Below are 21,616 nucleotides of genomic sequence, written 5' to 3'. Positions count from 1 at the left end.
TACCTTCTGCAAGAGAATCCACACCAGATCATCTTTATACACACCTCTCATGTTAATAACAGTTATGTTATTGATACTGAAGCACCTAATCTTTCCATTTTTCCAATTTGCAAAATGAATGGTGCATATATATACTACCCCACAAAAATTAGAGCCATGGCTTTCCTCTGAATATTTCTATTGGAATTATTTTCAGAGGACTCCTTTACTTATGATTACAGATACTATCTATAACAGTAAACTTCAGCATCGATTGACTTCCTGGATGCAGTTCATGGGTTTTCTCCTATGTGTTTTTCATAGGGGGGAAAGAACCTTAGCTTTGACCTTTGGTCCAAAAAATTTTTTTTAAACCCCACCGCTTTTCCCAAAGATGAGAGTTGGCACATGCAAAGCTTGCTTTTCCCAAATACTACCCCAATGTCTACAGCACAAAATAGGGTACACAGGGCTCTGTGACTCTAAATGGCAGTCCGGGCCAAACCACTCCTGATGGCTCTGGACCCCAATGATCCCTGATGGGTTTCTGTTCTCACCTGAGGTGAATTTTTTCTAATCCAGCATCTGCAAGGTCATCATTTGCCCTCTGGTGAATATCTCTCTGGGTTTCAATTTTGTGATCATCTGACAGACCATCCACTTTGTGAATAAACACCTCGAAGTTGATGTCGGTGTTCACTTTGTAGGCCCTGGTCACCGTGAGGTGGAGCCTGGCCAGGGCCTCCATGTAATCGTCCTGGGAACAAAGCACACTCCTGTCAGGGAGGCTGTTTTGCTTCCCTTCCACATACAGTCTTCCCTCCCAGCTTTACTGAGGTATGACTGACAAACATTGCATGTATTAAGGTGACGACGTAATGTTTTAGTACCATTGTGTACCCATCTGTACCCATCGTGAAAGGATCCCCCCAGTCAAGCTAATGAACCAATCCATCACCTTACAGGTACCATTTTTTCTCTTCCACGTACATTGTTAATCTTACAACCCCCTCCCAAAATATTTTGCAAATGCCCACATAAAAGCTGTTTCATAGAATTCAAGACTGAAAACTTAAGTTTTGTTAACAAAGAAATGAAAAAGAAAGGCCAGAAAAATACAGTTATGATTTAGCTTGATGACAGTCACAAAGGTCAGAGTTGCAGTTTTATGTATTGAAAATGACCACACACCATCCAGGACCTTCCCTGGAATACTGTCCCTCCAGGATTCTGAGTCACTTGGTGAAATGTAATGAACAAGCAGGGATGAAAACATGATAGGGATCACTGGGAAGATGGGGAAGGAGCCAGGAGGAAAAAATTTTAAGAACCACTGATCTAGAGCAGAGGTCAGCAAACCATGGCCCTCGGGCCAAACTGGGCCCACCTATTGTTTGTAAGTAAAGTTTTATTGGACCACAGTCACACTCATTTGTTTACAGACTGTCTATGGCTGCTTTGAGGGTACAGTGGCAGAACTGAATGGTTTTCCTCTGTGGAAACTCCTCAGAGACAGCACAGCCTGCGAAGCCTAAAATAATTACCATCTGGCCCTTTTCAGAAAGAGTCTGCTGACCCCTGGTCTAGAGTAATTGCCCCAAATAACACACTATTTTTTTCTCCTTCCTACAGATGATACCTATGTAATAATGTAATGAATGCCTGTGTATGCATCTCTCTGTTTAAGAAATCAAACATTAGACACTGAAGCCTTGTATGTTTCTCCCCATCCTCCCAGCCTATCCCATCACTGTACCCACACCCTCCAGAGGTAACCACTATCCTGACTTCTGCCTGTATCATCACTTATGTCTTTATACATTACTGCATACATATGGATCACTGAACAACATACAGAATTCATTTACATTGCTTAAAACTTTACAGAAATATCAACTTGCATGTGGATTACAGTTTGCCTTCTCCATTCACATTACGTCAGTGAGGGTCACCTTTGTTGAAGCACATACTCTAGTGCATGATTCCTGTTAACAACTCTGTAAAATTCCATCGTATGGATGGTCTAAAATTTATCGCTCACTTGCCAGCTGATGAACATTCAGAATGTTTCCAGTTATGTGCTAGTTCAGATGATGATGACAATGTGTATAATCTCACGCACACATCTCTGTGCCTGTCTGCAAGTTTCTTAGGGCTTACCCTGAAAGGAGGCTTGTTGGGTCATAGGAATGAGCACCTTGAACTTGACTAGATAATGTGTAAGAGCCCCTGATGCTCCAGACTCTCCACAACACCCAGGGTTGTCAGGTCTCTTCATTATTGCCAACTTGAAGGGTGTGAATAGGTCTTGTTTTTCCAGCAAAAAAAGGAAAGGGGGGAATCGCCTGGCGGTCCAGTGGTTAGGACCCTGGGGGCGCTTTCACTGCCATGGGCCCGGGTTCAATCCCTGGGGGGAACTAAGATCCTGAAGAAAGGGATCTTCAGGACAGAATTTAAAGGACTTTTCACCGCCCCCTGCCAATTCTGACTCCAAACCTGGACAAATACAGAAAAGCCAATAAAACAGGGGATGTTTTTAGGCATTCTTGTATTCCCCAAATTAAATTAATAAAAATATATCCCTAGTTTTTAGATAAATCAAAATATTAAAGATACTAATATGAAACTATGAAGAGAGACAAAGATAAGCGGAGTCCTCATCCTTTGTACTCTAAAGAGTTGTTTAAAATGAAAAACAAATATTGGACACTGGGATAGCAGATTAAGCATCTTGGAAAAATTCTAGATTAATAATTTGCAGCACTTTTTTAATACCTTGCAATATCTCAGATAAAAACTAAAGTCCACATACTGTACAATTCCACATACAGAAATTCTAGAAAAGGCGAACTAGTCTATAGAGAAAGGAAGCACATCTCATCAGCAGTTGCCTGGGGCCGGGGTCTTGGGGACCGTCTGAGAAAGGACACAAAGAAGATTTCAGGGTGGGGGAAACATTCTGTATCTTGATTGTGAGGTGGTTAGAGGTGTATTTGTCAAACTTGTTGAACTGTGTATTTAAAATGAGTGCAATGTATTGCATGTAAATTACACTTCAAAAAAATGTTATTCCTTATGTCTTTAACAGAAGAGAGGAGTTCAGGGCACATGTCTGTGAGAACACTAGCCAAAGTCAAGAGTGTTATCACAGTCTCAAGATTAGAAATCACTCCTCTAACCTCCGTGCCAAGCATGTAAAATGGTCTGATTACCAACAAACTGATGAAGTGGTACAGATCTATAAGGGCTAAAAAGGACATGAAAAGAAACAAAAGACTTGATTTATTAGAGCAGAGGGATTGTGAATGATTTTTTTTCTACTGTGTTTGTTATTATCTTCTACAACAAATTCAAACAAGGAAAAATACGCTGCCTGGTTTCTATTCCAAAATTAGATCTAGGAATTAGAGGCAGGTCACAATCACCAACGTGGGTCAAGCCGACACTCTAGTTTGGATCCCAGGCACATGTGAAATGGCTCCCGGGGGCCGAGGGTGGCCCTGGAGATGAGGTCCTTTCTGTGGGCCGTGCCAGGGGGCTGGCAGTGTCACACGGGGAGCTCACGGGAAATTACCCTTGATGCTTTCATTCTCTTTTATTTTACAACATTCTGTGAGGACACACTTTCTCCTTGGTGATATATTTATCTGGCAATTCCGTGGTTGTGAGGAATTCGCAAGCAAAAAATAAAAAAGTGTGAGGTGTCAGACGAACATAGCACTGCTTAGAAATGAAGGCAGTGACATTCAAGAGTTGCCGAGACACTTCCCTCAAGTTTGGTTTTGTTTAGTGCTTGCAGTCGCATCAAGTAAAGATTCCCCCAAATGTGATTGTTATCAGCTGCTTCCAGTAGAAAAGCCTATTAGGCAAATTCTGGAAACTGCTTATTTAACGATTCCTTATTTTTAGTAAATGACAACTCTCAACAATGTTTTTTTCTACCTTTTAAAAAGTGTCATTTAAAAAGATGTAGTTCTCATTCTTATACATGTGTCCGCCCTACGGCCAAAACAAGACCCAACAAACCGAGAAACAAACTAAAACAAAGAACACATTTACCAACCACAATCGAAGGTCCACTTTTCATGCTCAGGTAAAATTAAAACCAAATTACAGTTCCAATTTAAAAATAGGCTAAATAAATAAATAAAAAATAAAAATAGGCAAGAGGGAGGGGGAGGGATAAATTAGGAGTTTGGGATTAACATATACACACTACTATGTATAAAATAGATGACCAACGAGGACCTACTGTATAGCACAAGGAACTACACTTAATATTTGTTAATAACCTATAAGGGAAAGGAATCCGAAAAAGAATATAAATATATATATATGTAAAATATATATATATATATATATAAAACTGAATCACTGTGCTGTACACCTGAAACTAACATGATACTGTAAATCAACTATACTTCAATAAAACAAACCAACCATAAAAAGGGGATCACTCTGAAGCAATAAAGATACCCCAAACAATAAAAAACAAACAGGCAAGTATGCCTGTTTTAGCCATATTACAAACACCTGAGATAGAGGTGCACCGGAAGTTCAAATTCCATAAATGTAAATTGCTATGCATGAACAATATTGTATTGAAGGAAGTATTCCTAAGCCATTGTCTTGAAGTGATGAGTCAGGGTTGGAATCTACTTACCCATGGGTAGGGCTACTACAGCTCCACAAGTTCACCATGCAGTCCCTTGAAACTAAAAGGCTGAGTTGAAAATTTCATTTTTATATTAAACAGGCACCTCATTCCATGAATGAATTTATGATACTCTCAGGCATGAGTAGTCTTGTCTGAGAATGGTTTTCTAAGAGTGGGCTCAGAACCATTATTACTAAGGGTCTTCACAGCCCTTCCTCCCTAACACCACTGGGCTCCTGAAGGGCTGGGAGTGCTTGGCCCTACCTGTCTGACTATAGGTCCACAGTTGCAGGGAAACACTGAGACCTGAGCTTAGAGTTGGCTTAGGGCATTCCTGCAGGACTTGTTGCCTTTTATTCCCCCACAGCTACAAAAGAGAGCCCTCAGGAGGGCCTTCGGGCTGGGCCACCCATTGGGGACACTTTCTAAGGGTCCCTGCACATGGAGAGTTTGAAGAACGTAAATGTCAATGTCCCAGTCCTGCTACCTGTGCTCTTTGCTAAGACTGACCTGCCGGAGATGCATCTGTGGTCCTGCTGCTCCTTCCCTTAAACCACCAGCTCTGCCCATACTTCACAGGAGAAAGGCCCAGGGTCTTAAAAACCCAGAGTGCCAAAGAGACCATTCAGAAGGCTGGTCTGAATACCAATAAAGTGAGCAATGCCTGGGTGATAATACGGTTCTTCACCAGTCAAGGGGCTCCCAATTCTTTGCTTTCAGCAAAGTTAAAGGAGGACACAATCAGGATGTCTACTGATAAACTATGAAAAAATAATTTTTTTGTGATAGAAAATTGGGTAATTTAGGGGATATAACTTAGAAGGAGTTAAACAATTGAGTGAATGCTAGAACAAAACTCACCCCATATCCACCTTATGTGAACAAGTTTTCTCAGTACTTAACAGCTATACAAACAAAAAAAGGATTGATGCCAAATCCTGTCTTAGTCAAGCATAATACATGAATTAAGTGGAAAAAAAAATATGTATCTCAAATTTTACATTTTGTATTTAGTTACCTATAAAATACATACTAGTCATGCTGCTGTAATTGTGTACTAGTAGTAATTACAATAATGATTCAGAAGAAAAATGTTCACCCTTAGAACTTTATCTTCAAAGGAAATAGTAAACATTTTGAAATGTAGATATATATGTATTTTTGTTATAGAGAACTTGTGATCTTTTATAGATGTCTGCCAAGGGTACCGGGGGGGGGACATATCGTTGGTGTCACTGACCTGCACGGTGGTCCCTCCTGCCCCCCATCTGTGAGGTTTCCTCTAGGGTTTGCTGAGAGCACACAGTTCCCGAACATCGCATGTTGGTCAGGGCTGCATGAAGGGAGCCTTTTCCCCTTTGCAAAGCCTGAGAGTCCCAACTGAGAAATGCTAGTCAGGTAAAAAGTCCTATTCCTGACTCTAAAAACCAAACCAAAGTGATTGCAAAGGAACTTGTTTGCAAGAAGGGGCTGCCTGGGGCAGGGGGCTACAGTCCCACCGTACCCCGAGACTGAGCCTTACCTGGGAGTCTATGACAAATATCAGTGCTCCTGTCCCCCGGAAGATCATCTCATAGTCAAAGGTAGGGTCAAAAAAGTCAATCTGCCCTGGGAAGTCCCAAATCTGAAAATTAACAAAGGAGCTGTTGGAAACGTCTTCCCGGCAGATCTTGTTCGTACTTTCCAAGAACAGGGTTTCGTTGGGAGACATTTTATGAAAGACAACTTTCTGGATGGATGACTTGCCACTCCTTCTCAGGCCCATGAGCAGGATCCTCGGCTTCACCTCCGTGCTGAAGGGGTCGCTAAAGTCCAGAACTGGAGAAACCACAAAACAAGAATGAGGGTGAGATGCTGTCACAGCGGTTAATGAGATGAGTTTCACTTCCGCCTCAGATGAGATTTATGATCCACAGACAATGCTACATTTCCAGATACAGAGAGCGCTAACTCCATCACCCTGCTCATGGAGGGGCCAGCTCTTAGAAAGTGCAAAACCCTGAAAAATGCTGCATCACCACCTCTCACACAATTTCAGAGGGCCAGAAAACCTGGGATATTCCCCATCACGAGCAGGGACTCTGGAGTGTGGCGCAGAGGTTTCCTGGAGCAGACTATGGGGGGACAGAATCCAGTCTTAGCATTCCAGAGCAAGGTCCTTCTTTGCCCAGATCATCAGTCTCTGCACTAAAGAGATGCTTGTTTGAGTTACACCTCAAAGAAACAATTTTGGACTTCATCAAAATTTAAAACTTTTGTGCTTCAAAGGACACTTATCAAAAAAGTGAAGACAACCCAAAGAATGGGAGAAAACATTTGCAAATAATATATGTGATAAGGGTCTAGTATCCAGAATATATAAAGAACTCTTACAATTCAACAATAAAAAGATAAGCCAATAAAAAATGTGTAAAGGATTTAAATAGACATTTCTCCAAAGATACACAAATGGCCAATAACCACATGAAAAGATGCTCGACATCATTAGTCCATAAGGAAATGCATATGAAAACCACAGTGAGATGCCACTTCATACTCACTAGGATGGCTAAAATAAAAAAGACAGACAATAACAAGTGTCGGTGAGGATGTAGAGAAATGGGAACACTCTTAAACTGTTGGTGATAATGTAAAATGGTGTGCTTTGAAAAACAGTTTGGCAGGTCCTCAAAAGGTTAAACATTTGAGTCACCACATGACCCAGCAATTCTATTCCTAGGAATAAAGAAATAACATATGTCCAAGCAAAAACCTGTACATGAATGTTCACAGCAGCACAATTCATAATAGCCAAAACGTAGATAGAGTCCAATGGCCATCAACTGATAAATGGATTAACAAAATGCTGTATATTCATATAATGGAATATTATTCAGCCATTGAAAAGGAATGAAGTACTGATTCATGCCACAACATGGATGAACATCAAAAATGTTATGCTAAATGAAAGAAGACAGACACAAAAGGTCACATATTGTTTGATTCCATTTACATGAAATGTTCACAATAGACAAGTCCATAAAGACAGAAAGTACTTAGTGGCTGCCAGGGGCTAGAGGGAGGGGGAAATTGGAAGTGACTCTTAATGGGTATGTGTTTTCTTTGGGGTGATAAAAATGTTCTGGAATTAAGGCTTCATGACTGACCCAAAAAAATAAGAAAAATAAAAGACCCAGTATGAAACTTGGAAAAAGATCAAGAAAAGAAACCAACATTTTAAGAAAAAAGGCAGAATATAGGAAAATAAATATACATATATTTTTCTACATTTCTTTTTTGTTTCCTTCTGAGCTACACCTCGTTATGTCTTTCTCAGACCCTGGTCCTAATCTAAGCATAATCCAGTACAGACTGGATTTATTTCCCTATTGCAACTAAGAATTTTTCCTGAAGTTCTACAATTATCTAAAACACAGGTTACTACCTGATAGACTCTTAGGAAATTTCATTTACTATATATAATATTTTGATGTTTCACTTTGCAATAGGTGCAGGGAAATACATAAATTTCAGGTAAAACAGTAAATGAATAAAGAAAAAGTAAGTAGCTGTACAAAGACACTATTCCACTATAAGCAACATTTTACTCCCATCCTACCCACAAACACTTTTCCCATTCAACTTAACCCAATTCAACAAATCGCAGATGATATGCCCTAGACAGAGTGATGTGAAATTAAACCACCCAAAAGATCACCAGCTTTCTTCTTCTTCATCAGGGATTATACGCTATACTTGCAGTACTGTCATTACAAGTCAATCTTAGCAAAAGCAGGACATGAACTGAAAAAGAAAACAGGACTTCAGTTGCAAAAATATCAGACTAAGAACATGTCAGTCTCCCCTTCCCATACTGAATCCCTAAGCACAATAGAAAAGGTATGAACAATAAATAAATAGATGAACAAATAAACACGGATAGCTGAGCTTGAGACCAAAGAGAGAACTCAAAATTGACAAATTACTGAGAAATCCCTAAGAAACACAAAGATCAGATGGAAGGGGGAACCTGCAGCCCTTGATTATGAATGGTAGGGTTCTGCTGGAAAAGGTAGAACTGGAAGCTCAAACAGCAAAGGACATGAAAACAACCAACAGGGTTGTTATCTGGAGAATCATAGTGAGAAGAGCCAAGCAGATAAACTCTGCACCTACATACACACTAGACTACACACTAGACTATCCTCCAAGTGGAAGCACTGAATGTAGGAGTGTAGGTATGAGAGGGAGGGCAGTGCCCTAGAGGCACTGATGCCCAGAAGGAACAGGAAGCACCCACAGTACCCCCTCCAAGTACTCTGACCTTCCTCACTGCAATGTGTGTGGAGTTCAAGAGGTGGAAGCAGCACCACCATCCTCCCTCTAGACATTTCCTCAAATGCCAAATATTTGAGGAAAGACAAGATTATAGAAGAGAATACAGACTTAACAAATGGAAGAATGTATACCTGAAGAAGCAGAGTTATACAGGAGTCAGAGTAAACTTTCAGGTATAATTAAAATACTCAGAGATCAGAGAAAACATGGCATTCATGAAACAAGAATAGACAGTTTCAGAATAAGAGCAGTTATGAAAAAGGGCCTTATGGATCTTAGAAATAAAAACACAACTGTTGGGCAGGGAGGATATATGGATTGAAAAGCAGAATAAACACAGATGATAAAATAAATTTTATCATCAATATGAAAATAAATAAATTTATTTTTTAAAAAAAGGATGCACTCCTGGAAGAAAATACACTCAAATATAGTGGAATGCAACAAGCAATAGAAGACAAATTTTACTGAAACCTATTGAATTGAAATAAGTATTGATTTTAATTTTCTTTTTTTTGGCTGCATTGGGTCTTCGTTGCTGCACGCAGGCTTTCTCTAGTTGCAGCGAGCAGGGTCTACTCTTCGTTGCAGTGTGTGGGCTTCTCATTGCAGTGGCTTCTCCTGTTGCGGAGCACAGGCTCTAGGCGTGTCGGCTTCAGCAGTTGTGGCACACGGGCTCAGTAGTTGTGGTGCACGGGCTTAGCTGCTCCACAGCATGCGGAATCTTCCCAGACCAGGGATCGAACCCATGTCCCCTGTATTGGCAGGTGGATTCTTAACCACTGAGCCACCCAGCAAGTCCCTGATTTTAAATTTTTGAATAAAAATCAGAAACTAAAATTCCAGACAATGTAGACATGGGAGATTGGTGAGGGAGAGGTAGGCAAAAGGTAAGTAAGAGAATACTATGGTTCTTGTTACAAAAGCCCAGTTATGTATCAATTTTTTTAAATATAAGGATAAGCATCTCAAACTAGTAGAAAATATAAAATAGGGGTACCACATTTAATTATGTACAACTACAAAAATATTTAAGTACATAAAAATGTCTTTATTTCTTCCCAATTTATACAGTTGGATGTGGATGCAGACTGTAACTTCTCTTCAGCAGGGTCTGCAAGTCTCTGTGTGGCATGATCATTGACACTGGTGCCCTGGAGGTTGGATCTCCTCCTCCTGGGAGAGTGGGGAGGTGATGGAGACCACTGTGGAAAGGGGAGGGAGTGTGTACGTGTGTTTACATACATAGAGTGGCTGGGAAGTGAAATACACATACAGCTATAATATATACACACAGCTGGAGGCATGAGCCACCAAATGTAAACAGCTGGGAAATAGTGAGTCAGATCAGCAAGAGGACCATCAACTCTGTAGAGATCCCTTACACCCATGCAGATGTATTTTGTCATATTTAACTAGCATGTACAGAAATATACTGTGCGCCAGGGACCTCGCTAGACATAGACATCTCTACAAACTTTACCCACGCAATGAGGAGGTACAAGTCTGCTTTACACCTGAGGAACTTGGGAGAAGGAACCTGCCCAAGGATGCAGGACAGGTATGTGCTAGAGCCCTTACCCAGGGCCTTAGCCACCAATCGGCTGGCACTGTACTAAAACTGCAACAAAGACAAAAGAAGAGACCAGAAAATATCAGAGTGCCTTCTGCATAAGAAGAGTAAATACTGCTAGTGAAACTCTTTTACATTAACTTATATGTAGGTGGGTGCTGGTTCCCAATATAAACGTATTTTTTATTGTGGACTCACAGCCAAAAATGTTTGTAGGCCACTGCTGTTGAATAGGGGAGGTTTCTTACATCAGAAAAGCCTACTGGTAAAAATCTTCCTTCTAATTCTCTCTCACTCTCTCAAGTATCTCTACTTCTGAAACCCTGTGGGGTTTCTCAAAGGATCTCCTTCCACCGGAGGAGTGGTAGCAAGGAGCTTCCATCAGAAAAGGAAACACCCCAGCCTCCAAACCTCCTGCAGAGGGCTGCCTCATCCCACCCCGCCATGACATTTCCCTGAGTATCACGCGCTTGCTCAAGCTTGATAAGAACCACCTGAGAAAAATGAAAGCGTTAAAGAGGATGAAGGATGAGAGGGGCTTTGAAACGGGCAATAAAAGGGCTAGTACTTTTTTTTAAAGGCAAATCAGAAAGGAACTACAGGAGAATCTGGGACTAGACATGGGACCCCAAAGAGGGCTCTTTAAAAGTGTCCGCGGGGGTTTGGAGGAAGTTGCCGGAGAGAGGTGAAATTTACAAGAGGGCAGTTTGTTCCTGTTTCATAAAGGTTCCCTGAACGTCTGCCAAGTGTTCGTTCTGTTCGACAGGGCTGCGCCAGAGGCTGCAGACACAAAGAAAAGCTTCATTCCTTAGCGATTAGGGGGGAAAACAGACAAGAGGAACTGACAACTACAATGCACTGCTATCTAGGTGTTATGGGTTCAGCGAGAAGGTTCCCTGGAGAAATAGCATCTGCGTCTTAAAGGAGAGGAGGCATAAAAGAGATGAATGAGGGAAAGGTCGTGCCAGGAAGAGATGTGGCCTTCCTGGAGTTTAGGGAACATACTTTAAAGACAAGAAAAGCCTGCACACTCTCCAGCGGCTTCCCACAGCATTTTGAATAAAATCCAAATAACTTCTTAGCCCAAAAGGCCCTAAGTGGGCTACCCTCTCATCCCATGCCTGGTTCATCCTCCCCACCACTTCCCTACCCTGCAGCCACACGGGCCTTCTGCTTCCTCACCTTAGGGCCTCAACTCGCTCCTCCCTCCTCCCTCCTCCTTCCGACTTGCTCCTCCCTCCTCCCTCTGACTCGCTCCTCCCTCTGTCCAGCAAGCTTTCCCCAGGCCTCCCCCGGCTCCTCCTCCCACTCAGCCCCGGGGCAATTTTACCTCCTCTCACCTCAATGGGGTCCCGTCACTTTCTAATATCCCTGTGTCTTCTTCATAGTACTTCACTATACAAAATTATCTTTTTACTTTATATTGTTTATCTTGTTTGTTTACTTGTTTATTGTCTCTCACATATACACAGGCAAAATACATTGTAGCGGGCTTCCCTGGGGCGCAGTGGTTGAGAGTCCACCTGTTGATGCAGGGGACACGGATTCGTGCCCTGGACCGGGAAGACCCCACATGCCGCGGAGCGGCTGGGCCCGTGAGCCATGGGCGCTGAGCCTGCGCGACCGGAGCCTGTGCTCTGCAACGGGAGACGCCACAACAGTGAGAGGCCCGCGTACGGCAAAAAAAACAAAAACAAAATACATTGTAGCATGTGGTGTGAACCCAATAAATATCATTGAATAAATTAATTTATAGAGAGATAACAGGCCAGCTCATGAATGAGATGCAAGTTTGGATTTTACTCTGCAAGCCATGAGGAAATCACTAAGGATTTTAAGGGGAGACTAACATGATCAGGAAGCTCACTCCAGAAACAGACTTCCTTTGAGGGGGTCAGTGTACAGACACCAATAAGCCACTATGGAATAAAAAGTTTTTTGAGCTAAAGGCACTGGAGTTCCTGAAGTCCCTTATTTGCCTAGAGCAGACCCTCCCAAAAGAACTCAGTTGTCAAAAATGTCCTCCCCAGGAGCAACTCTCATCTTCTCTTCTTGGAGACAGAGAAGTCAGCCCTACACCCAAACAGACACTGTCACCAAACTATCGTTATCTCCCACCTTTTCTCCTATGGGCCCATTTATCTTTCCAGTGATTTGTTTTTCCATAAGTGCCCCTTCCCGCATTCCCTTTGAAATCATTTTTTTCTCCCAGAAGTGCCCCTCTACCCCTCCTCATCCTCTGTTAAAATGGTATATAAGCCCCAAATTCTAACCGCCTCCTTAAGTCGAATTTTTTGTGAACTCTCATGCATTAGTACTTAATTAAACCTACTTTTCCCTTGTTCATGTCATTTGTCAGTTTAATTTGCAGGACTTCAACCCTGAACCTAAGAGTTTTTCCTCCCTGACAATAATTAGGTTGTTCTAGAAACACAAATGAGAAGCATGTGGAAATGGGCAGATGGAATGGATTCATGAGAAGCTCAAATCCACTCAGTAGTACTTGGTGATCCTCTGAACATAGGGGACAAAGGAGAAAGAAACCCCAAGTTCCTGACCTGGAAGATCAAGTGAATAAGGACCTGTTCGTGAAGTTCATAAAGGTAAAAAGGCTGAACACAGATTTGAAGCTGTTGAGTCTGGGGTGCCTGTCGGCCTTGGCTCAGGTGAGGAAAAGATCTGGGGCCTCAGAAGGTAATATGAATACAAAGCGGCAATGCAGTTTGCTGAGGCAGTCCGTGCCCCATTGGTCCTTTTTTTCCCCTGATCTTGTTGGCTGAGGGTGAGGGCACACTGGAGAGGTTTTGGCCTCGGCCACCAAGAAATGGCTCAAACCAACCCACTCCAACCGCTTATCACAAGCCGTTACCATCTACTAAGCACCTGCATAGTACACAGTGTCATCTCTAATCCCCAAATTGATAACATTTATCCTTCACAGATGTGAAAACTGAGGCCTCGGTGTTTACCACGATAAACACTCAATAGATGTTCGCTGGTTGGGATGATTAAATGAAAGTGATTGAGCAGAATGTGAAGCTACATTAGCTGAAGTTTTAAAAAAGAAACTCCACACCTGACTTTGGCCCAGCCCAGCATTTAGGTATCAAGAGGATAAGCTTTATGCCCAGGTGAAGCTTATCCACTGTGGTCAGGGCACTGAACACACCTTACCTATATCTTCCACTGGATCCTGTTCGTACCCAAATTTCCCAGATAGCTCAGTTTTGTAACTAGACCGCCAGGAAGCCCAGGGAAACTCAGTCACCCAAGGAGCAGGATCACGGGGAGGGGTTACTTAACTGAGCCACTGTCAGCCTTTAACACCTGCAGGCTAATGACTTAACCCAGAAACGGCAGAGCCCTGTCAAAAACGACAGAAGGAAGGGAGAGAGATGGATCCGTGACTTGGGGACAGGGCTGCCTGGGGGCCACACCTGACTGATCTGTGGGCTGGGAATGTTCACAACAAAGAAGGAAACAGAAATCAGGAAAAGGAATTGCAGTTCTGACAGGCTTGGCCCTGGCTTCCTGGGGAGAACAAGGTATTGTATGAAATGCATTTCATCAATTCTGATGTATCAGACAATTGAGAGCTATTATAATTTAGGAAAGTTCTCCAAGAGATGAGACGCCTTTGAACAGATCCCAAACTGGAAAATAGAACAAAGATTTAACAAAAGAATTAGGATAATGTGGTAGCAAATGGAATGGTTGAAAAAGTACTGTGATAGTGCCAGACTGGGGTTCAAGTCCCAGCTTGGCCACTTACCAGCTGTGTAAATGCCCACACATGTCCCAGAGCCCATGAGCCTTTATTTCCTCATCTATCAGGCTGTCAGCGTGTACACACACACACACACACACACACACACACACACACACACACGGCTTCTTTTTCTCTTTTTTTCCCCAGCCCAAGCCTAGGTAACGAGAAGGTCTTTTTTGGAATGTGACCACAGCGAGAGGCTCACTCAGCCTTAAGGGAAAGTTAGAATGTCTTTGCTATTAGTATTCTGTGGGGTCCACAAAGGCTTAAGGTTCTACATACTAACGGTTTTAGGAAGAGGCCCCTGGTTTGGTTCTATTTGCATCATTATCTGTAGCCCTTTACATCTCTGATCAATGGAACTACTTACACATTCAAGAGCCAGGAGTCCAGTAAGAAATTCCAACCCAAGTGGCAATTAAATATATGAATACTAATACTGTTAATAAGAGAATATGCAAAAATCATGAAGATTCACTGTCCGTTTGATTAACGAACTACTTAGAAAGGAAAATTTAATGCAATCAGAACGTGTATTTTCAAAGGCACAAAGGTTTTTGTGTGTGTGTGTGTGGTACGCGGGCCTCTCACTGCTGTGGCCTCTCCCGTTGCGGAGCACAGGCTCCGGACGTGCAGGCTCAGCGGCCATGGCTCATGGGCCCAGCTGCTCCACGGCATGTGGGATCTTCCCAGACCGGGGCACGAACCCACGTCGCCTGCATCGGCAGGCAGACTCTCAACCACTGCGCCACCAGGGAAGCCCGGCACAAAGGTTTTTGAAGATGATTTTTATTTATATGTGAAGACCTAATCTTTTTCTATGAAATCCTCTCACATCACACTGGCAGGTAACTAAAAAACATGATTCTATATGTGAATATTTCCTTTACATAAGCATCCAATAACACTTCTGGGAATTCCCCGGCAGTCCAGTGGTTAGGACCCAGCACTGTCACTGCTGCGGCCCAGGTTCAATCCCTGGTCTGGGAACTAAGATCCCATAAGACGTGTGGCACAGCCAAAAAAAACAAAAAACAAAAAAACACATTTCTAATGTGTTCTGATTTGTTTCTGCAAGAAGGGAAAAGTGTTCTTGTGAGCTTTTTTTTTTTTCCTCCAAACGATCACTCTGAGTGTGATCAAGGTTGGTTCTATGTCGCCCTCGATTTTACACACTGAGAAACAGAGCTGGAGTCTTCCCCAGAGATCCTCAAGAGGAGAAAGTTCACCAGCTCTCCGGGCGCGTTAGGCCAGGAGTGAAAAACCCATCTGTCTTGCACGTTACAGCAGAACCAGGGAAAGCCACTGTCACAGGACAGCTTTAAAGCCCTCTTTAAAAGAGAATTGAAAAGTTGCCTTTAAAAAAAGGTAAGGAGGGCTTCCCTGGTGGCGCAGTGATTGAGAGTCCGCCTGCCAATGCAGGGGACGTGGGTTCGTGCCCCGGTCCGGGAAGATCCCGCATGCCGCGGAGCGGCTGGGCCCGTGGGCTATGGACGCTGGGCCTGCGCGTCCGGAGCCTGTGCTCCGCGACGGGAGAGGCCACAGCGGTGAGAGGCCAGCGTACCGCAAAAAAAAAAAAAAAAAAGGTAAGGAATACAAGAATAAAGGAAGTAGAGAAGTGAGAAAAATGAGCAGGACAGAAGTGATTGTGATAGGAAGTAAAATCATACCACCAACAGTGATGCGAGCTGGGGGGACTGAACCAAGCAGGTGAACTCTCAGGCACAGCACCTTATCCAGAACTCCAGAACTTGCTGATTCTGCCTCTTTGTTCCATTAGACTACCCCAGGTCTGTTCTAATATTAAAATGGGAGATATTTCTTATAAAAGTAGAGAATCAAGATTCTATGATACCAGGAATCACTGAAACATGTTCACACACATCTGATATAAAAATATGCTCTCTAACCATATGTATCTGAATAAGCTTTGGGCCTCAGGCGTGACCTTGGTCACATCATTTTTAACTATTCTGTGTTTCCATCTATTCCAACCCATATATCTCTGTATTTTCAGGACCAGAAGGAAACCCAAGAGATTGGCTATAGCCAGGGTTGCAGTCAACCCAACTCTTTTTGGACAAGGCACAGTTACAAGGGAAGGGGCTTACATTTCCATGTACCCGACCCTCTCCTAAACCTTGCTCAGTTCTAGCCCATGCTGTGGCTGCAGGAAAGTCCCCTGGCATCTCTGAGCCACAGATTCGATATCAGAAGAACAATTCTCTCTACTTACCCTCAAGAATCAATGAGAAGGTAACTTCACTAATAATTTAAAAAATTATTTTAAGAAAAAAAAGCTGACACTAATGATGAGAAGTGAATCACCAGATTCACTGCCTTTACAGCCACCAGGGAAGGATCACCTGCTGACCCTGGATTTTCTGTGCCTCCAGGGACCACCTGTCACTTCCTCAGACCCTGAGAGAGTGCACAGGCTGCTACGAAAACAAGACCGCACTTAGCTGGACCGTGGCAGAGCAGCTGTCTTAGCCAAATTTCCCTTAAAAACTGGCAGGGAGTCGGGGCAGGGGGGGCTTCCCTGGTGGCGCAGTGCTTAAGCATCTGCCTGCCAATGCAGGGGACACGGGTTTGAGCCCTGGTCCGGGAAGATCCCACATGCTGCGGAGCAACTAAGCCCGTGCACCACAACTACAGAGTCTGCTCTCTGGAGCCCACGTGCCACAACTACTGAAGCCCGCGCGCCTAGAGCCCGTGCTCTGCAACAGGAGAAGCCACCACAATGAGAAGCCCGTGCACCACAAGGAAGAGTAGCCCCCGCTCGCGGCAACTAGAGAAAGTCCGCGTGCAGCAACAAAGACCCAATGCAGCCCAAAATTAATTAATTAATTAATTAAAAAAAAAACTTTTAAAAAATTGGGAGGGACTTCAGGAAAAAATAATTTCACTTTCTGACTAAATATGATCTTTTAATTGGTTTCCTTGTTATTAGTTTTTAAAGAACTGTAATTTAATAAAGACTTAAAAGTCCATGTGTCTAAAAATAATCAATATTTTCGGTGCAATTGTTTTTAATGGTTTAATTATTGTCTCCTCTCTCTGGAGTTTTATCTGGAGCATGGGGGTTGAAGATGAGATTCATCTTATCTCTGATTAACGACCCTGAAAGGGGGGGTTGAGAAGTGCCCAAACCTGTCCTTAACAGAACTAAAGTGCTCAAGAACACGCCTGCTATTCATGAATAAAATTTGGAACGTAAGCCAGAAAAGTGCAGTTTAAGGCTCACCTTAGCTGCACTACATTTTCAACCTTAACACAATGTGGTAAAAGGTACAAGGCACTCGGTTTAAAAATAAGATCAGAGGTTCCTTGTAAGACTACGGGAAGTAAAAATCACACTACCCACCTTCAGTCGCATTCTTTTGCACAGCAATGCTGGTCAGGCCTGCATCCCACCCACCAGGGTAGATTTCTGAACCTCATGGAAAAAGCCCCAGGTCTCCGAGAAGCTCAGGCACTAAACCAAGTCCATTAGGATGGTTCGGAATTCATTAGAGAAATGCTTTGCTCATGGTTCAAAGTGCACCATATACATCTCTTCTCAGAGGAAATAAGTCCTCCCCACCCGCTACTTTCCACATCTTGAGTTTGAGAGTAAGTAAATGTAAAATTTACCCCAAATAACACAGGGTTATAAGGCAACACGTGCCCGGGGCCCATGAGAAATCGGGATGACCATTTGGCGGCACCTTGCTGTCTCAGGAACACAAGAAGTCACAACTCCCAGCCTCCACCCCCATCCTGACTCCCCAGGACCATATCAGCTGGCATGACAGGTGTCAGGGACAGTCCTTGCTAGAACTGCTGACTGAGGGGCCTATCTGCTACTCTAGAAAGCGAATGTTCTGATAGAGATTCTACATTCAGGCCTAAACCCCAAAATCAAAGCCAGCAACACATGGAAAGAAAAGCAGCCCAAGATAATGGAGGAAATCTTCAGAGAATAGACGGTATCCACAGCAGGCCCAGGTGGAGAAAGGCCAGGTTTCAGTAATGTTTGCTCTTCTTACCACACAAATATACTCAGGGCTTTTATAGCAAGATTTCAGTTTGATACCAAGAACTCACGAGGGAGGATTTTATTACTAAAGTAATCATAAGCATCAGTTACAGGCGGGTTTGCCCTGGGTTAGGAGCACTGGGGAGCATCCTACACCCAGATCTGGGGAAGCCCTTTGTTCAGGAAATCCCCGCCCCTCAGCCAAAGCGTTAATTTCACTTCAAGGCCCCAAATCAAAATTTTAAAGTGCCCCCTTAAAGAACTGCAGAATAAACAAACAGGTCCCGTGCTTTTCCTGGAACCCAGTCTCTGGCCCCCAGGACAATATCAAATTACAGGGTTTTTCTCCCCATATACGGTCTCTTATTTCTTTTCCTTTTTTTCAAAGAGGATCACAACTGCACCCTGTTGTGTGTCTTCGGTTTCAAATACCTTGCAAATACATCCCCATTCTGAATCTCTCCGGAGCCTCCGAAGAATCTGGGAGGGGCTAACAAACGCAATTTGAATAATAATGAAGCGACTGAACAATTTAACCACCAAAGGTAGCCCTAGAGACTCCAACAAAAGGGTTGAAAGCCTTCATCTACAAAAATGTGGCCACCTGCTCGACTGTGGGACCAGTTATGGGGAGTGCGGAAAAGAGAGGCGCACAGGTGCACACACGAGTTTAAGCAAATAGGGAATTAGTACAAATGCTCCCTGGGGACCAGACACTATGAAAAAGGGCGACTTGGAAAGCTCCTTTCTCATCTATCAGGCTCAAGGTTTAGTTAACAACCTTCCCCTTCTGATTAATTGAAAGTAGCACTCACCATACGTAAAATAATGAAAACTCACCCCCTCCCCGAGAAAGGCTTTGTTTGTATGGAGAATTTAAAACAAGTCCAGTGAATTTTCAATAAAAGTTCTTCAAAATCAACAGTCACGAAAGTACTTTTTATCCCTCATGCAATTTCTGCCAAGTGAACATTTTAAAAGTTAGTTCCTTCTTCAGGATGCTGACAGTTCCACCTAGATGTTATGTTTACCAGCGTCACTCTACTTGACCTTTCCAAAAGACCTTACGATAAAGGACTTTTTCCTCGATTTGGAGGGAAACAAAAAAGATGAACCTTTCTGGAATCCTAAAAAGCTCTCAACTCCCTTAGTCCTTAAGAATTAAACGCAGCAAGCCCCCGCTGGCTGAACAATTGCTAAATCCTGCTTCTTGAACAGGAAACAGAGTTTGCTTCTGAGTGGCTCCGTATTCCCCCGCCCCGCGCTCACTCCAGGGCAGGCGCTGCCATGCCCAGGTGGTGACGCTGAGCAGAGATAAGGTGTCCTAACAACCTTATTTGCCTGGATCTCTGGATACCCGCGGCCACACGGCGACTCCTTTATCACCTGGGTGCATCCCTCCGCCGACCTGGGCGGCCCCGGGACCCCTCCCGCGGCGACACGGGGCAAGACTGACACCCGCAGCTGCCGACGACCCTGCCAGTCACGCTGCCGCCGGCTGCCTTTTTTAGCCACGACATCTGACCCCGGCTCCGGCAGCAGCAAGCAGGGAGAGATCCCAGGGCGCGCCGGGCGGTCCCCTCCCCTCCCAAACCCCCGGACCCTGCGGAGAGCTCGGGGTGAAGCGTGGGGGAGGTACTGGCCCTGGAACTGGCAGAGAGCGCGCGTTCCTCCTGCCCAGACGCTTCCTCTCCGTCCTCTCCACCGATCCCGGCCCCCGCTCCGCTGCCTGCACCCGGGCTCCCCCATTTTGCATCTCGCCGCGGCTCCTCTGGCGCCCCTCCCCACTCCCACCCCCCAACTCCGCTTGCCTGGATCCCCTCCAAGTCAGCTGCCCGCGCGCCGGGCCCGGCGGGGGTGCGGGCCGAGGACGCTCGGGGCGCGGGGCCGAGCGGGGGAGCCGGTGCTCACCTCCCTCCTCCGTCCCGCTGTCCGGCTCGGCGTCCGAGGAGTCGGGCCCGTCCCCGTAGCCCGCTAGCCCCACCAGCTCATCCTCCTCGTCGTCGTCCTCCTCCTCCGGCTGAGGCTTCCCCAGCACCTGGCTCATCGCGCCCACGGCCGGCCGTCCCCGGGGCGACGGGGGTCTCTGGTGGGGGGCGCCAAACCTCCCGGCCTGCCGCTCGCAACCTATTTCTGAATTGGGGTTTTGTCCCGAGGTTCGCGGGCTGAGGCGGGGGCCGCGCGTCCCTCGCAGCGGTCGGCGTCCAGGTCTGGGTCCCGCCGTTCGCAGCGCGCCCGGAGCCCCCCCTGCCCCGCCCGCCCGCCGGCGGAGGAGTCAGCCAGAGCGCGGCAGTTCCTCCCCAGAGGAGGGAGAGAGAGACTGCGTGACCCAAGTCACCTGACACACACTGTCATACACTCTCTCTCTCACACACACACACACACACACCGCACGGGCGCGCGCGCGCTTTCCCGGGAGCACCGCTCGCTGGGGCGCTGGGGCGCTGGGCCGTGGCCGCGCACACACACTCAACCGGGAGCAGGCCGGCGCGGGCCCCTCCACCCACCCAGAAGCGCACACAGACACTCGCCCGGTACCCGGGGACCCGGGACGCGGCGCAGTCACCCACCGCGGCTGCTCGCCCTGGGCCCCCAAGCACCTCTCCTGCACGTGGTCCCCGCACAGGCGGGCGAGCTGGGGTACCGCGCACCCGGAGAACCTCTCCCCGCCCTCCCACGACACACACACACTACCTAGGGCGGCCTTCTCCAGCTTTCGGTCCCGGCCGAGGGTTCCAGTCCCAAGTGGGCTGCCCCCGCCCCGGACACTGCTGCGCCCAGGCCCCCTCTCCGAGCGGCGTGCCTAGAACACCCCGTGGCTGCTGAAGCGCCCCGAGAAGAAAACTCTAGAGATATGCGCCGCACAGGCGGCGCAGTCTCCATAGCAATTGCCTTTTAGTGCGCGTCTGCGGTTCAAAGTGCTTCCCACCAAGAAAACAGACGCATTCGCTAATCAGGCCTACCCAGCTGTAAATGTTCCTGAAAAAATAACATGCCTCGTGGCTGCCTAGCCTGAATAATAATTCCTCTGCGGCGTTTGGGCAAAGGTCTCAGGTGTGTAACACACCAAGGGGCTATTCATAGCCACCTCCGCCTGTCTCACTGTTGAACAGACTGTAATCCCAAATCCCACATCTCAAAATAAAACGTTTCAAGGCTCTTGGGGGGGGAGAGAGGGGCGGTGGACGGGGAGACAGGACTAGCGGCAGGGTGAGGGTGAGATTAAAACCGGCATTCCTCCACAAGCTTTTCACCACAGGACATACCGTACCCGCCCTTTCTGGATACTGCAAAAAATCA

General features: G+C 45.4%; 1 protein-coding gene across 1 annotated transcript in view; it reads right to left on the bottom strand.

Annotated features, from left to right (window-relative positions):
• The window catches only part of RRAGD (Ras related GTP binding D), a 38,796-nt gene extending 18,221 nt beyond the window's left edge, over positions 1–20,575 (bottom strand). The window contains exons 1-3 of the mRNA XM_060030235.1: positions 20,228–20,575; positions 6,159–6,454; positions 537–736 (exon numbers count right to left, since the gene is read on the bottom strand). Of these exons, the coding sequence (XP_059886218.1) occupies positions 537–736; positions 6,159–6,454; positions 20,228–20,363 (632 nt within the window). The 5' untranslated portion in view covers positions 20,364–20,575. The remainder of the gene's footprint in view (positions 1–536; positions 737–6,158; positions 6,455–20,227) is intronic.
• Positions 20,576–21,616: the final 1,041 nt, after the last annotated feature.

This window comes from Delphinus delphis, chromosome 14 (assembly GCF_949987515.2).
Source record: "Delphinus delphis chromosome 14, mDelDel1.2, whole genome shotgun sequence".
In the NCBI taxonomy this organism is placed as follows: Eukaryota; Metazoa; Chordata; class Mammalia; order Artiodactyla; family Delphinidae; genus Delphinus; species Delphinus delphis.
Note: the sequence above shows the minus strand (reverse complement) of the source record. Positions and strands in the feature narration are given on the sequence as shown.